Raw genomic sequence first — 16,858 nt, forward strand, 5'->3', positions numbered from 1 at the left:
TACAGGAATGGTAGTAGAAGTGATTGACAAAACTGCTTCCCAATATCCTTGACATCGATTTGTTGTAGAATCTTAGAACATATTCTGAGCTCAAACATAATGAGGTACCTTGAACAGAATGACCTCCTCAATGCCAACCAGCATGGATTCTGAAACCAATGACCTTGTGAAACCCAACTGGCACTTTTCCCGCATGACGCATTGAAAGTTTTGGATCAAGGCAGGCAGATAGATTTCCAACAAGCATTTAACTCAGTACCACATCTACACATATTGTCAAAAGTACAATCATATGACATATCAAGTGGAATTTGTGACTGGATTGGGGGCTTTTTGTTAGGGAGGATGCAGCATGTTACCCTGCGTAGACACTCATCGTCAGATGCAGACGTAAGTTCAGGTGTGCCCCAGGTAAGTTTGTTGGGACCCTTGCTGTTCACATTGTATATTAATGACCTTGCGACTAACATTTATAGTAACCTCAGACTTTTTGCAGATGATACAGTTATCTATAATGAAGTACTGTCTGAAATAAACTGCAGAAATATTCAGTCAGGTCTCGATAAGGTTTCCAAGTGGTGCAAAAATTGGCAACTTCCTATAAATGTTCAAAAATGTAATATTGTGCACTTCACACAATGAAAAAATGTAGTATCCTTTGACTATAATATAAATGAGTCACTGTTGGAATCACCCAACTCATACAAATACTGGAATGTAACACTTGGTAGCGATATTAAATGGAATTATCACATAGGTTCAGTCGTGGCTAAAGCAGGTCATAGACTTTGGCTTATTGGCAGAATACTGGGGAAGTGCAATTGGTCTACAAAGGAGATTGCCAATAAATCACCAGTGTGACCAGTTCTAGAATACTGCTCAAATGTGTGGGACCTGTACCAAATTGGACCAACAGGGAATACTGAACGTGTACAGAGAAGGGCAGCATGAATGGTCACAGGTTTGTTTGATCTGTGGTGAGTCACAGAGATACTGAAGAAACTGAATGGGAAGATTCTTGAAAACAGACGTTAACTATCCCAAGAAAGTCTATCAAAACAAATTTTCAAGAGCTGGCTTTAAATGATGACTCTAGGAATACCGGTATATTACAACCTCCTATGTGTCACTCACATAGGGATCTTTAGGATAAGATTAGAATAATCACTGCACACACAGAGGCATTCAAACAATCATTCTTCCCATGCTGAATATGTGAATGGAACTGGAACTGGAAGAAGCCCTAATAACTGGTACTGTGGGACATACCCTCTACCATGCACTCAACAGTGGTTTGCAGAGTATAGCTGTAGATTTAGATGGTATGGTAGACATAGGGATATGCATGTAGTTAGAATGGCAGTGACTGTTACATAAAGATTTTACTTTTGTAAAGATTTACTATTCTGATTATGAGATTTGTACTGCACATTATTAAGGAGATTTGGGTGTTCTTGGAATTATCTGGGATTTCCTTGTGGCCCATGCATGTAATATATTTTGTTTGGATTAATTTGAATGGTTACAAGGGAATTTTTTGACTGCTGCCTATTTATTTAGGACATTTAACTTTATGTCAGCTAATCTGAAATAACAGCTAAAATTGTATGTCCAATAATTAAATTGGAGAAAGAAGTGCAATTTTGACTGTGTGTTACTTCAACAGGTTAATAACTTTAAACTTTTTTTGAAAAATAAACTAGAAATAGCGATATTCAACTTGCAAACTTTTCTCATTTCAGATCTGGCAGTAATATGGTACAGTTTTAACCATAAATGTATTTGTTTATGGCACAAGGAACATTATAACTAAATTAAAAATCACTTTAGTTGTAGCTAATGTACTCCCCCTCCCCGGTGTAGTTTCGGAGGCTTTACAGCTCCATCATTATCAGGTGCCACTTGATGAACTGTATGGTGGGCAGGCTCATGACTTAACAATTTATTGGGAGGCACCTGATAATGCAGCTGTAAGGCCTCCAAAACTATCCGTGAAAGAAAAAGAGAATGTTAGCTACAACTGCAACAGATTTTTAATTCAGTTCTCATGATTCACAGTTGTGGGCGTTCTCCAAATCAGATTTTGTTTACAATGAACATTGTTACAGACATGAGTAATGGATGTAAGCTTCCCTTCCAGGAATCTTATGTATGTGTTAAAGGACATATATCACAGGCCACATTCACAGTGATAACTCTCTCCCACTACAAGATCACTTGGAGTATACTGAGCTCAAAATCACAATTATAACTGCCTGCAAGGAGAAACATACATTCTCTGAATGCCTTTTTTTTTTTTTTTTTTTTTTTTTTTTTTTTTTTTTTTTTTTTTTTTTTACGGTACTTTCTCAGCATAGTGTGCCTGTATTTTTTACCAGTATCTAAGGCAATCCTACGATCCTACAGAACTTATGTTCTTACCTGTAATCTCTTCAGTTGCTCCTGTCTTTCCTTTTCTGCGAGCTGCTCCTGTATCTTCTGCACTTTCTCAAATTCCTGCTTTTCCCTTGCAATCTCCAGTGCTTGAATGCGCTGTCTCTCTTTGACTTGCTCAGCAAGTGCCTTCTTAAGCTCCTCATCTGTCTGTGCTTTCTTGCGGACAGCCTCTAGCTCTCTTCGACGCCACTCACGTTCCATCTAGCATTTTGAGGCCACCAAAAACAAACCTTGTCAGTCATGATTATCACAGAAGAAACATATCTGTTAACTATAGGAGTAGATTAAAAAAAGAAATAGAAGACATGAACATTCCCAAACTCTAAACTGAAAAATATAGGAAACATAGTGTTAGGAAACCAAAAATATGACTCGACATAAGAAACAACGAAAAAGGCCAGGATTGACTAATCCAGGAGAATTACTTTTCAAAGGACACATTATGGCCCAGCAAAATACACTATCTGATCAAAAGTATCTAGACTGCTATTGATGGACATTAATATGGGGCGTGTCCATCCTTCGCTTTGATGACAGCTTGAACTCTGCTCGAGACATTTTCAGTGAGCTGTCTGAATGTCTGTGGAGGAATGGCAGCCCATTCTTCCTCAAGAGCTGAACTCAGATAAGATAGTGACATTGGACATTGGGGTCTGGAATGGAAGCAATGTTCTAACTCACCTCAAAGGTACCCCATTGAGTGTTAAGATACTGATGTTGGACACTGGGGCCTGGAATGAAAACAATGTTCTAATTATTCATCCCTAAGGGCCCAGGGCATTACATTAGGATTCTGGGCAGGCCAGTCCTTTTCAGGGTTGTTATTGTCCACAAACCATTTCATCACAGATGCTGCTTTATGACAGGGTGATTGCCGTGCTGATACAAACAGTCATCATATCCAAACTACTCCTTTACTGTAGCAGTACATAATGCTGTAAAATTTGTTCATATTCTTCTGAGTTTAGCATTTTCTTAAGTGAAATAAGCGTACTACATCCTATCCTTGAAAACCCCCCATACAGTAACACCATCTCCTCCATATTTACTGTTAGCACTAACATGATAGGTCATGTTCTCCTAGCATTCGTCAAACTCAAGCCCTTCCATTGGGGCTGTCACAGGGTACAGCATGATTCATTACTCCAAATCACTCATTTCCAGTCAACCATTGTCCAGCAGCATTGCTCTTCACACCTCAAACGTTGCTTAGCAATGACTACAGAAATATGTTTCTTATGAGGAGCTGCTCGACCAATGTACACCAATCTTTTTAATTCTCTACGAACAGTCACTGTCCTTGCTTGATCACTGGTAGCACTTTGGAACTCATGAGTGATTCATTCCACAGATTTCATGCAACTTTTTACAATCATCCTCCCAATGCTTGATGGTCCCTGTCCATCAGGACATGAGGTCTGTCTGGTCTTGGTTTAGTTGTGTTTGTTCTTCACATTTCCACTTCAAAACCACATCCAACAACAGTCGATGTGGGCAGCTTTAGAAGGGCTGAAATGTCCATGATGAATTTTTTGCTCAGGTGACATTCAATGACTAGTCCACATTTGAAGTCAATGAGCTCTCCTGAGTGACTCATTCTGCTGTTACAACTCCTCTACCAGCAACATATCACCACCACTCCCCAAACAGACAGGACTCCCTTGCCCTGTGTTGTGTGAAGTAAGAGCATGAAGTGCTTTGCCTTCAGTTGATGTGTGGTTGTCTTCTTCTTTCCCTGACTTCTGTTAGTGCCTTTAGAGACTGTTGGGTCTTCTTTCCTCTGCCACCAGTAGATGCACGTTTCTTTTGAAATTGTATTTGCGATAAGTGCCTTGGATTCTGTGTGAGGGTGAACCTTGTCACTGTTAAGCTGTCACAGTTCACCACATTTCTGGTCACCATGTTGTTGGAGAACTGTTTAGGTTGTCGACAATCATTTGAAGCTGCCAATGCACCAGATGTATGCTGCCACTATTTTATATAGCACTGCATCATAAACATACAGCACTAATTGTACTCATGTAGTCCATGGTAGGTCCACTGTACATATATAGGATAGACAGACGGCCCAATCATGGAGTCTTAGGTGATGCCAGCTTGGATTTAATATTACATGGAGATAATAGACCCAGCTCATGCATGTAATGTGTGGTCTTGGAGGTTGCTGTGTATCAGCTGCACATATGATGTTGGGAGTCCCAGCAAGAGCTTGTACAGAAAACCCTCATGCTATACAGAGTCAACAGCTTGTAGGACATTCAGCAGGAGGTCTCCGAAGTACTGTGAGTGGTCTGTTGCTTCCATGGCCTCTTCAACCAGACAAAGGAGTTGGTGAGTGGTGGAATGTCCACGATGAAAAGCATACTGGACATCAAGAGGAATGTCTTCATCTTCAGTATGTTGGAGCAGGCAATACAGGTAGGCCCTCTTGGATACTTTCGATAGTGCTGGCAGCAAGCTGATGGGTCTGTAGCTTTTGGGAGCTCATGCAGCCTCACGAGGCTTTGGAATGGCAACTATCTCTGCATGCTTCCAGGCTTTTGGGTAAATTCCAGTCTCTTTGACAGAGCTGAAGATTCCAGATATGTGTTTAGTTGCAGCATCTGCTTCAACATGTTGTTGTGTTGATGACATCAGCTTCCCTTGACTTCTGTGTATTGAGAAAGTTGAGTTGCTGGTGGACCTCATTGGCTGTGATTGGTCCAATGTTGTCTTCTTCCTCTTTGGCATCAAGGAAGAGTGGGAGACAGTTGTTGACTACGGCGATCTAGTTGTCACCCAAAGATTATCAATGAATGTGAATGTGTCACTGCATACATCAGCTAGACCTTCTGCTTTCACGTTCAGTTCAATGATCACTTCATTGCCCACTTGAAGAGGTAGCATGTGGAGAGTTTACCACACAAAATGTTTGGTACCTCGCCAAGCAGTTCCATCATCGATGCATAGTGCAGTAATCCTGTCTATCCTTGCTTAGTTACAATGCTCTTCTAGTTCTTTTTTTGGCATCTCACTGCATGCTATTTAAAAGCCTTTTTGTTGCAGAATTCTGGCTGTGCTGATAATTATGTCATACTCTGTTCCTTTCTGCAATGCCCTCTATTAGGTGCTTTGAAAGTGACAGACACAAAGTTGATCTATGTGTGGCATTCCAAGTGGCATCCAAGTATAGAGCTTTCTTGATTCTACATCACCTGGATTGGGTACTTGTGGTAATTCAGCTGCCAGCTGCACCATGTAACTGTCCCAGTCTGTCTTCTTGGGGGAATCCCATGTTTTGGAGTCCAGGTTAGGTCAACTTCTAGACAGAACAAGGTACATGGTTGGAAGATATCACACTGTCTACCTTTGCATATATGGGATGCAGTACTAGTTTGAAGATTCCATTGTCAATTATATTAGGTTGTCCTTAGCTGGGATAAATGGTAGGTTGGCACAGCCCCTGCATCACCATGTCATGATTCTTGATGGCATCCAGTACTAACTGCCACTGGTACTGCTGATCCTGGAATCCCAGTGGCGTGCTTCACGTTGAAATCACATTCCCGGAAAGACTTCCTTGCAAGGGACAGCAATGGCTTGAAGTCTCCAGTATCCAGTGGTGTTCTCAGCAGTTGGAATCTGGTTTTAAAGGTGATGCAATGCAACCCTGTGCAGTGTCAAAAGCAAATGCAGTTGCTTCAACAGTCATGAGTGCTGACAGATGTAGAAGACCATGGCATAACATGGAACAAATGTAAACTGTAGTTCCCCCACTGACTTTAGGATGACCAGACCAGTAGTAGCACCAGTTGGGTACTCTGACATTGATGCCTGGTTTAATATTCATTTTTGAGATGAGCCAGCACTACCTGGATGCTGTATTAGTTAATTAGTGCTCTTGATGGGGGTTGCGATAGCATGGTGCACCATTGGCACTGGTTTGAGCATTGAGCAGTGGTCTGCATCTACACTTGGAAAGTGCACGTCATGTTTTGTTGCGTTCAATGTGCATTCCCAGTTGCACAACCACTCTCTGAGTGGGGCACTGCAGAAGGCATCAGCAGCACTAGACTAACCTCATGATAGTTCATGAGCTTTGTGTTGCTTGTTAAAAGAAATAACTCTTGAGCAATCAGTATAACAGCTTAAGAGCTTATGCATCCAAGTTGCTGACAAGAATAATATACAGAAGAATGGAAAAGAGAATTGACAATACATTAGATAATGATGAGTTCAGCTTTAGGAAAGGTAAAGGCGCCAGAGAGGCAATTCTGACATTGCAGCTGATAATGAAAGGAATACTAAAGAAAAATCAAGACATGTTCACAGCATTTGTTGACCTGGAAAAAACATTTGACAATGTCAAATGGTGCAAGATGTTCAAAATTCTGAGAAAAATAGGGATAAACTATAAGGAGAGATGTGTAATATACAACGTGTGCAAGAGCCAAGAGGGAATAATAAGAGTAGACGACCAAGAATGAAGTTGGATTAAAAGGTTGTAAGACAGGGACGTAGTTTTTGCCTCTCCTGTTCAATCTGTACAGTGAAGAAGAAATTATGAGAATACAAGAAGCGCTCAGGAGTGGAATTAAAATTCAAGGCCAAAGGACATCAATGATACAATTTGCTGATGATGTTGCTATCCTGAGTGAAAGTGAAGAAGAATTACATGATCTGGTGAATGGAATGAACAGTCTAATGAGTACAGAATATGGATTGAGAGTAACTCGAAGAAAGCTGAAAGTAAAGAGAAGTAGCACAAATGAGAACAGTGGGAAACATAACACAAGGATTGATGGTAATGAAGTAGATGAAGTTAAGGAATTCTGCTACCTAGGCAGCAATGATGGACAGAGCAAGGAAGAATCAAAAGCAGACTAGCACTGGCAAAAAATGGCATTCCTGGCCAAGAGAAGTCTACTAGTATCAAACAAAGGCCTTAATTAAAGATAGTCGACATGCAAGTCACTGAAGTGGCATCAAATCGAAAGACTTGCACCCGGCGAATGGTCTACCCAATGGGTGGCCCTAGTCACACGACATTTATTTATTAGAGAGAGAAATTTCTGAGAATGTATGTTTGGAGCACAGCAATGTATGGTAGTGAAACATAGACAGTGGGAAAACTGGAACAGAAGAGAATTGAAGCATTTGAGGTGTGGTCTACCTGACGGGTGACCCCAGTCACATGACATTTATTTGTTAGAGAGAGAAATTTCTGAGAATGTATGTTTGGAGCACAGCATTGTATGGTAGTGAAATGTGGACTGTGGGAAAACTGGAACAGAAGAGAATTGAAGCATTTGAAATGTGGTGCTATAGACAACTGTCGAAAATTAGATGGACTGATAAGGTAAGGAATGAGGAGCTTCTGCACAGAATCGGAGTGGAAAGGAATATGTGGAAAACACTGACAAGAAGAAGGGACAAGGTGATAGGAAATCTGTTAAGACATCAGGGAATGACTTCCATGGTACTAGAGGGAGCTGTACAGGGTAAAAGCTGTAGAGGAAGACAGAGATTGGAATAGATCCAGCAAATAATTGAGGACATAGGTTGCAAGTGCTACTCTGAGATGAAGAGATTGGCATAGGAAATAAATTCGTGGAGGGCCACATGAAGCCAGTCAGAAGACTGAGGACTAAAAAAAAGAGAGAGAGAGAAAAGAAAGTCGTTTGGACATCCATGGTAGCTGGTGACATGATCAACATAACAGTGGGTGCAGATGGGCTTCTGTATGCAGAGGTCAAGGCACTTTCATTGGCATGGTGCTCCCCATTATACTTGACACATTGAGGAGGTATGGCACAATGATGAGTGACATAATCCTCTTACTGTGATGGTGGTGCTTGGTGTTAGGCCTTCCACTGCCACTCAGTAGGTACACACAGATGTGACACTATAGATTTTCCTGTTCTCTACTGTCAGGAACAATGACGAGAATCACGATTATCTATTTGTGTATCCTTGGTGATTTCATGTCGGACACTGACTGCTCATTGTATCTTGTGATAACTACTTCATCCAGGATGTAGCAGGGGTCAAGGGAGTTTGGGAAGCCTCTAAATATGACCTTGATAGGTTTCTTGGGAGCCAATGCATTTGAGTAGAAACTGAAGTTACTGTTGATGAAATGTAAATGTTGCGTGACTAGGCCCTCCTGTCAGGTAAACCGTTCGCTGGGTGCAAGTCTTTCGATCTGACACCACTTCAGCAACTTGCGTGTTAATGGGGATGAAATGATGATAATTAGGACAACACAACACCCTGTCCCTGAGTGGAGAAAGTCTCCAACCCAGCCAGGAATTGAACCGGGCCCTTAGGATTGACAGTCTGTCACACTGACCACTCAGCTACTGGAGGCAGACACTGTTGATAAGGAAGCCAGTTACAACAGCATGATCTTCAGCAATGTGTAGGAAAATCTTGTAGAGATCCGTTCCTGCATATCTGATAAAGAATAAGTTGTAACTCTTCAGGCTTTCCCGGCGATCTAATGACATCTTGGGTTGTCGGGTGATCTGCCAGATATCAGCGTCGTACTTGCACGATATTTTGGTCATGTAGCTCGTAACCTTCATCAGGTGCGACCTGAGACTGAGAGGGCTGTAGAGGGCAAAAGCTGTAGAGGAAGACAGAGATTGGAATACATCCAGCAAATAACTGAGGACATAGGTTGCAAGTGCTACTCTGAGATGAAGAGATTGGCATAGGAAAGAAATTCGTGGAGGGCCACATGAAGCCAGTCAGAAGACTGAGGACTAAAAAAAAGAGAGGTCGCACCTGATGAAGGTTACGAGCTACGTGACCGAAATATCGTGCAAGTACGACGCTGATATCCAGCAGAACACCCGACAACCCAAGATGTCAAAGAATAAGTTGCTCGCCAGATTCTGTTTGATGGGATGGTAAAGCATCATGTACTCTCCTCTATAATGGATTGGAACTGGAGGCAGTTTGGTTCCCCTTGCATGTGATGCAGCACTGGTGGTTGCACTTGGCATCCCCTTGCATGTGATGCACCATTGGTGATTGCAGTTGGCATGTCTTCTGAGACTGGAAGTCTTTGCCACTGCCGTTCCTTTGTCTGGTGGTTTGAGCGGTGTTGATGGCTGACGCAGTCAGTTTCTTGCATGTTTCCACACTGACAATGCCAGACCACATATGAGCAATGTGACATCAGCAACAATCCAGTACCTTGGGTTCAATGTCATCAATCTTGCTTCATACTATCCTATCTTGGACCCATCTGATTTTCATGTTTTTATAAAACTTAAAGAACATCTTTGATGACTTCATTTTGGTAGTGATGAAGCAATGCAAGCAGAGGTGAGTTTATGGCTCTGTTAACAAAGCCAATCATTCTGCAGTGACAGTAGCTACAAACTGATGTCTTATTGGCAGAAATGTGTTCACTGGCAGGGTAACTATCTTGGGAAATAACTATGTAGACATGATGAAGAAAGATGTAGAATTTTAATAATGTTTGTTTTATTTAAAAAGCCTTAAGTGTTTTCACATTAAAAATTTGGGGGCAATACTTTCCAGGACACCCTCATATTTTGTTGAGAGAGTGTTGGAGAGAGTTGTGATGAGGATTTGGGATGTCATGGAAAGTGACACATCCATCCCACAACAAGGATCATATAAAATTGTTTTAATCTGCCAGGAATTTTCACATCAGCACACACTCCACTGCAGAGTGAAAATTTCATTCTGGAAACATCCCCCAGACTGTGGCTAAGCCATGTCTCCGTGATATCCTTTCTTCCAGGAGTGGTAGTTCTGCAACGTTCGCAGGAGAGCTTCTGTGAAGTTTTGAAAGTAGGAGACGAGGTACTGGCAGAAGTAAAGCTGTGAGTATGGAGCATGAGTCGTGCTTGGGTAGCTCAGCTGGTAGAGCACTTGCCTGCAAAAGGCGTAGGTCGCGAGTTCGAGTCTCAGTCCGGCACACAGATTTAATCTGCCAGGAAATTTCATATCAGCGCACACTCTGCTGCAGAGTGAAAATCTGACCCTGGAAACATCCCCCAGGCTGTGGCTAAGCCATGTCTTTGCGATATCCTTTCTTCCAGGAGTGCTAGTTCTGCAACGTTCGCAGGAGAGCTTCTGTGAAGTTTGGAAAGTAGGAGACGAGGTACGGGCGGAAGTAAAGCTGTGAGGATGGGGTGTGGGTCATACTTGGGTAGCTCAGTTGGTAGAGCACTTGTCCACAACAGGCAAGGTCCTGAGTTCAAGTCACGGTCCGGCACACAGTTTTAATCTGCCAGGAAGTTTCATTTCCCAGTTCTTCAATAACATTCAGCTGAAGTCCGCCTCCGTAGCATAGCGGTATCGTTTCTGCCCACCACACAGGGAGTCCGGGTTTTATTCCCAGCAGGGGACTGGGTGTTGTGTGTCCTTCATCATCAGTTTCATCATCACTGATCCATAAGTTGCTGAAGTGGCGTCAATTGAAAAAAAGGACTTGCAATACGGCAGCCAAACTCTGCCTCATGGGGCCTCCCGGCCAACAATGCCGTACGATCATTTCATTTTTTCATTCAGTTGAAATTTCATGTCAGTCTGAACAATGATTCTTTTTTACAGTGTTTTCAAACTGGAACTTTTAATTATAATCACCCTGAATAAAAGTGGAATTATGTTAAGTAGCAAAAATTAAAGAAAGCAGCATATGACATTTGCACACATTTCTATTTGTTTCTGCAAGTTTTGCGCATTTGGCATTGTGTGCAAGGAAGTCAGTCTACATGTCAGCCTTTTCGTTGTTGTTGTTGTGGTCTTCAGTCCAGTGACAGGTTTGATGCAGCTCTCCATGCTACTCTATCCAGTGCAAGCCTCTTCATCTCCGAAAAACTACTGCAACCTACATCCTTCAGAATCTGCTTAGCGTATTCATCTCTTGGTATCCCTCTATGATTTTTACCCTCCTCGCTTCCCTCCAGCACTAAATTGGCCATTCCTTGATGCCCCACAATGTGTCCTAGCGACCGATCCCTTCTTCTAGTCAAGTTGTGCCACAAATTCTTCTTCTCCTCAATTCTGTTGAGTACCTCCTCATTAGTTACATGATCTAACCATCTAGTCTTCAGCATTCTTGTATGGCACCACATTTTGAAAACTTCTATTCTTTTCTTGTCTAGGCTGTTTATTATCCATGTTTCACTTCCATACATAGCTACACTCCATACAAATTCATTCAGAAAAAACTTCCTTACACTTAACTCTATATTTGATGTTAATAAATTTCTCTTCTTCAGAAACACTTTTCTTGCCATTGCCAGTCTACATTTTATATCCTTTCTACTCTGATCATCATCAGTTATTTTGCTCCCCAAATAGCAAAACTCCTTTTCAACTTTAAGTGTCTCATTTCCTAATCTAATTCCCTCAGCATCACCTGATTTAATTCAACTACATTCCATTATCCTCATTTTGCTTTTGTTGATGTTCATCTTATATCCTCCTTTCAAGACACTGTCCATTCTGTTCAGCTGCTCTTCCAGGTCTTTTGCTATCTCTGACAGAAGTACAATGCCGTCGGCAAACCTCAAAGTTTTTATTTCTTCTCCATGGATTTTAATTCCTACTCCAAATTGTTCTTTTGTTTCATTTACTGCTTGCTCAATATACAGATTGAATAACATCACAGATAGGCTATAACACTGTCTCACTCCCTTCTCAGCTACTGCTTCCCTTTCATGCCCCTCGCATCTTACGACTGCTACCTGATTTCTGTATGAACTGTAAATAGCCTTTTGCTCCCTGTATTTTATCCCTGCTGTCTTGCTGTCTTCAGACTTTGAAACAGGGTATTCCATTCAACATTGTCAAAAGCTTTCTCTAAGTCTGTGTATGCTAAAAACGTAGATTTGCCTTATCTTCTAAGATAAGTCATAGAGGCACTATTGCCTCATATGTTCCAACATTTCTACAGAATCCAAACTGATCTACCCCTAGGTCGGCTTCAACCAGTTTTTTCATTCATCTGTAACGAATTTGAGTTATTATTTTACAACCATAACTTATTAAACTGATAGTTTGGTAATTTTCACACCTATCAACACCTGCTTTCTTTGGGATTGGAATTATTATAATCTTCTTGAAGTCTGAGGGTATTTTGTCTGTCTCATACAGCTTGCCCACCAGATGGAAGGGTTTTGTCATGGCTGGCTCTCCCAAGGCTATCAGTAGTTCTAATGTAATGTTGCCTACTCCCGAGGCCTTGCTTTGACTTAAGTCTTTCAAGGTTCTGTCAAATTCTTAATGCAGTATCATATCTCCCATTCCATCTTCATCTATGCCCCCTTTCATTTCCATAATATTGCCCTGAAGTACATCACCCTTGTATAGACCCTCTATATATTCCCTCCACCTTTCTGCTTTCCCTTGCTTGGGTTGGGTTTTCCATCTGAGCTCTTGATATTGATGCAGGTGGTTCTCTTTTCTCCAAGGGTCTCTTTAATTTTCCTGTAGACAGTATCCATCTTACCCCTTGTGATACACGTTTCTACATCCTTACATCTGTCTTCTAGCCATTCCCGTTTAGCCATTTTGCACTTTCTGTGAATCTCATTTTTGAGACATTTGTATTCCTTTTCGCCTGTTTCATTTTCGTAAGCCATTCAAATGGTGTTTATGTGCCAGTTGGTTGTATGGAATCAGTTCAGTAATATGGGTCAATATGAAGATATGACACGCTGGTAGAAAGTAGCAATCATTTTTAGACATGCCTATGTCCAAGATTTTGGTGTCTGACTGAGGATTTCTTTATTCATCTATGACACAATGTACGCTGTATGAATGTTGTCAGTTTTTGATAGAATGTTTCCTGTTAAGTAACATACACAATTTCTTAATTTTTCTTTAGTTCTTATATTTAGTTTCATGGCAATTCTAGTTGTGTCATCAATGTGGCTGTCCAATATGTCTATAAGGAATGGTGTATCACTTGCAGCCATGTAACATGCCTTATGAACAGTGCCACAAAAAGATCCTAGCCAACATCTCGGAGATGAGTCTTACACCTTGTAATGACAGTCAGTTTCATGCCAGAAAGGCATTGCCAATGCCAGAGAATGCAGGAGCGTGTTAGTCAGCTTCCCAGCAAACATCTTGAAGGGAAATGCATGCAGTAGGTATTCAGAATAGGGCACATCGCAAAAGGCCATTTCTCACAGTGGCACAAAAAGTTGTTCGTCCACAATGGACCAAACAACACAGAAATTTGACAGTGCCTGACTGTCGATGTCTAGAGTGATCAAACATATCACAGTTTCACCTATTTTCAAATGATGCAAGGTATCAAGTCCACCAATGGCCCAAGGAGGCATTTAGCTGGCAGTATGAGGATGTAATTCAGCCTAAAGGTAGTTTTGTGGTGTTTTTCTTGTCATGACTTTGACCCACTGATTCAAGACAGAGAGAACATGAATCAGGATGTTTAGTTCAACATTCTCAATGACCAAATGTTCCCCTTTCTTCCACACCTTCATGATAAGTCTACTGTGGACACTCAGAGTCTTACAAGATGATGACAGCCATATCACAGAGCAGAATACACGTATTCCCAGTTTGATGCACACTCAGGAACACCATCACACCTGAACTGCCCTGCTAAATCACTCAGTCTTATTCCCATAGGAAATGCCTGAGACTATACAGAGCAACAGGTGAACATAGCATTCAACATCCCTGCAATTTTGTAGCTCTATTGGGTCTAATAATCAATGAGTAGCTTCAGCTAAATATGGCATACCTGAAGAAACTTGTGGAGTCCCTCCCTACTCAAATTAAAGCTACTGCCTAGGTTGGAGAGGATGTTACATGGTATTGGCATGATTCTTCCAGAGGGTGACTAATTTCTTGTCCAGTGTGCTTATTTCTCGGAACAAAATACTTCACTGTCAACTCCTGCAAATGAGTAATGCCTCTCATCTGAAGTATATATGTCTGCGAAGACAAGCCTCTATTCTGAAGAAGGGTGTGAGTTCAAAAGCTCAGCAGTAATGACTTCCATTTTCATTGACTTGTCTCTTTCCGGTCACGAGATTAAAACTTCAGAGTACAAAGTTAATCTGTTGTCACAACAGCAAAAATACAATCACTACATCATATGTGAATAAAGCAGTAGTAATGTTCATCAATTTCTTCTATCTACACTTTTTGTATGTTTAAATATTCTAAAGCTAGAGATTCAACAGTGCTTGCTGCTTCATGTGGGAGTATCAGTCCTAGTCTAACTGCCTCTTCTTATTGTCATTTGGTATTTTATGAACTGTATTTATAAATTACCTCATCTTGTACTCGCTGTGCGTATATTTCTTCCATTTTTTCTTGCAAGTCTTGTTGCCGTTCTTGCAAAGAACGTAAACGGGCCAGTTCCTGTTCTTTTGCCAGTCTTAACTTCTCTTGCTGTTGTTGACGAGACCTATGTTGAGCCGCCTTTCGGCATAAGTATTCCTGAACCTGCAAAATTTTTGTTTTTAATGGCCAATGCTAAAAACATATGAAATATCAGAGTGTAACATATTGATATAATAATTATAGACACATTAATCATTCTAAAACAAAGAGCAGCATAATTATTGCATTTCTTAGCACTAAGAATTTCTGTAAAATAAGTTTCACAAAAATTTATTCACAAAATATTGGTCAAAATTTATTTTGTTACTGTCTCTTAAATATGACTAATTATAACAGTTTTGTGATCTGCAAACTGTATCAAGCCAACTGTTTGTATTAGCACTCTTTCCCTAAAATTTGGTAGTAAAGACTCTACATTTGCCATTTTCTATATAACTGACTTGGTAAGTTGGGATGCGTGTCATGCTACAAGAGATAAATTTTATAGGAGACATGGAAAACTTATTATACCACAGGACTGCTGGACTGTTCCTTTGGGCCTCGCCTGGACATCATACATTTGTTAGAGATTTTTTAAAGTGTGAATCAACACAAAAAATGTTTGTGGACTCTTTGTCAGCAGTATACTTCAGTGGTTAGTATCTGCAGTGAAATTGGGTCAGCACAAACAACTGCAGCAAAGGAAACTGTTTAATTTCCCATGAATATATGAACAGTGTAACAACCAAACAAACATAAGTTATGCTGTTATTGCTAAAATCATAATATTTCTCAATGTAATTGTCCTCACTATGCTCGAGTCACCTACATCTGAAGTCTGCCAGAACACACACAATCATTTCCAGAAATGTATAAGAGTACTGTAATGAATAAATGTCTTAGTTCCCAGTCTTACTCCCCCCCCCCCTCCTTTTTGTGGATGCCTATGCTAAGCAAGTACAGTATTATGTTGGTTAATAATGGTTTCAACTGTTGACATACTTGATTAATGAAAATAGCTTTAAGGGATAAAATAGTCCCTTAACAACACAGGGATCAGTTAACACCTCTTTATTAGGAGGATCTATACCCAAAACTAACCAGTTGCACTGAGACACATGACAGCAGTGTTGGTTCTATGTTGACAGTGTTACATAGCAATATGGAAAGGTTTGCTATTGAAGATATGATCAATAAGCATCTTCTGTGTGGATTCACTAAATGCAATGGAAGAGCAGCACAATTACACTATGCTGAGCTGTTCCTGCAATGATGACATTTATAGTACGTTTACCTTGGTACACAGATGCATCTAGGACCAAAAACTGTGATTTACTACGTAAAGTATGTCTATTTGAATGTGACACTCCTCTTACACACGTTACTTTACAGACTAGACTGAAAAATGATGCTGCTTTATAAAAAGGATTAAAAATGGCATAGCTTAACTTACCTGAAAAGTTCCCATTTTAGTTATATGTTACATACATCACTAAAAACATGACTCATTAAGTTAGAACAAACTGTTGTAATTCTGTTTGTAGTTCTATTAATATCTTACAAGCTTTTGGCTTTTGTTCTTCAAAGTATTTTATAATTCTAACACTGTATCAAGATTTTTCACAAATAACTGAAACTTTCCTGGTGTGGAATCAATATGCCAATGCTGCATGTTATTTTGGTCCAACTGCAATTAATTTCATAGGTACTGCCATATTTGTTCTGTTCAGTTTCACCATCCTTTGCCAACGCTATTCTAGATTTGAAGCAAATACTTTCTACATTCTGAAATTTTCACTCTCACTGCTTAATTGAAGAGGAGCTGCTAGTTTTTTCTATATACTCTTCCACAAACCTATATAAGTAGCTTGTACTCCTTAGTTCTCAAGTGTTGCCAATACAGATTTTATTTTGACTGTCAAACACTTTCTCATACTCCATAAACCCATAAAACATGGTAAGTATATTCCCTGCTTCTTTTTATAACTTCATTGACATATTTAGTTAATTGTGCTACACCTGCTTCTGAAGCCAGCATGTTCTTTTCCTTGGTTAAAGTCTAAAACTATTTTCCTTCATGACTAATAAGGAT

General features: G+C 40.4%; 1 protein-coding gene across 1 annotated transcript in view; it reads right to left on the minus strand.

Annotated features, from left to right (window-relative positions):
- Window positions 1-2,213: 2,213 nt before the first annotated feature.
- LOC124789084 (cilia- and flagella-associated protein 45-like) overlaps window positions 2,214-16,858 on the minus strand; it is a 42,539-nt gene continuing 27,894 nt past the window's right edge. The window contains exons 3-5 of the mRNA XM_047256375.1: window positions 14,716-14,889; window positions 2,422-2,637; window positions 2,214-2,255 (exon numbers count right to left, since the gene is read on the minus strand). Of these exons, the coding sequence (XP_047112331.1) occupies window positions 2,214-2,255; window positions 2,422-2,637; window positions 14,716-14,889 (432 nt within the window). The remainder of the gene's footprint in view (window positions 2,256-2,421; window positions 2,638-14,715; window positions 14,890-16,858) is intronic.

The sequence above is a fragment of the Schistocerca piceifrons genome, chromosome 3 (assembly GCF_021461385.2).
Source record: "Schistocerca piceifrons isolate TAMUIC-IGC-003096 chromosome 3, iqSchPice1.1, whole genome shotgun sequence".
Lineage (NCBI taxonomy): Eukaryota > Metazoa > Arthropoda > Insecta > Orthoptera > Acrididae > Schistocerca > Schistocerca piceifrons.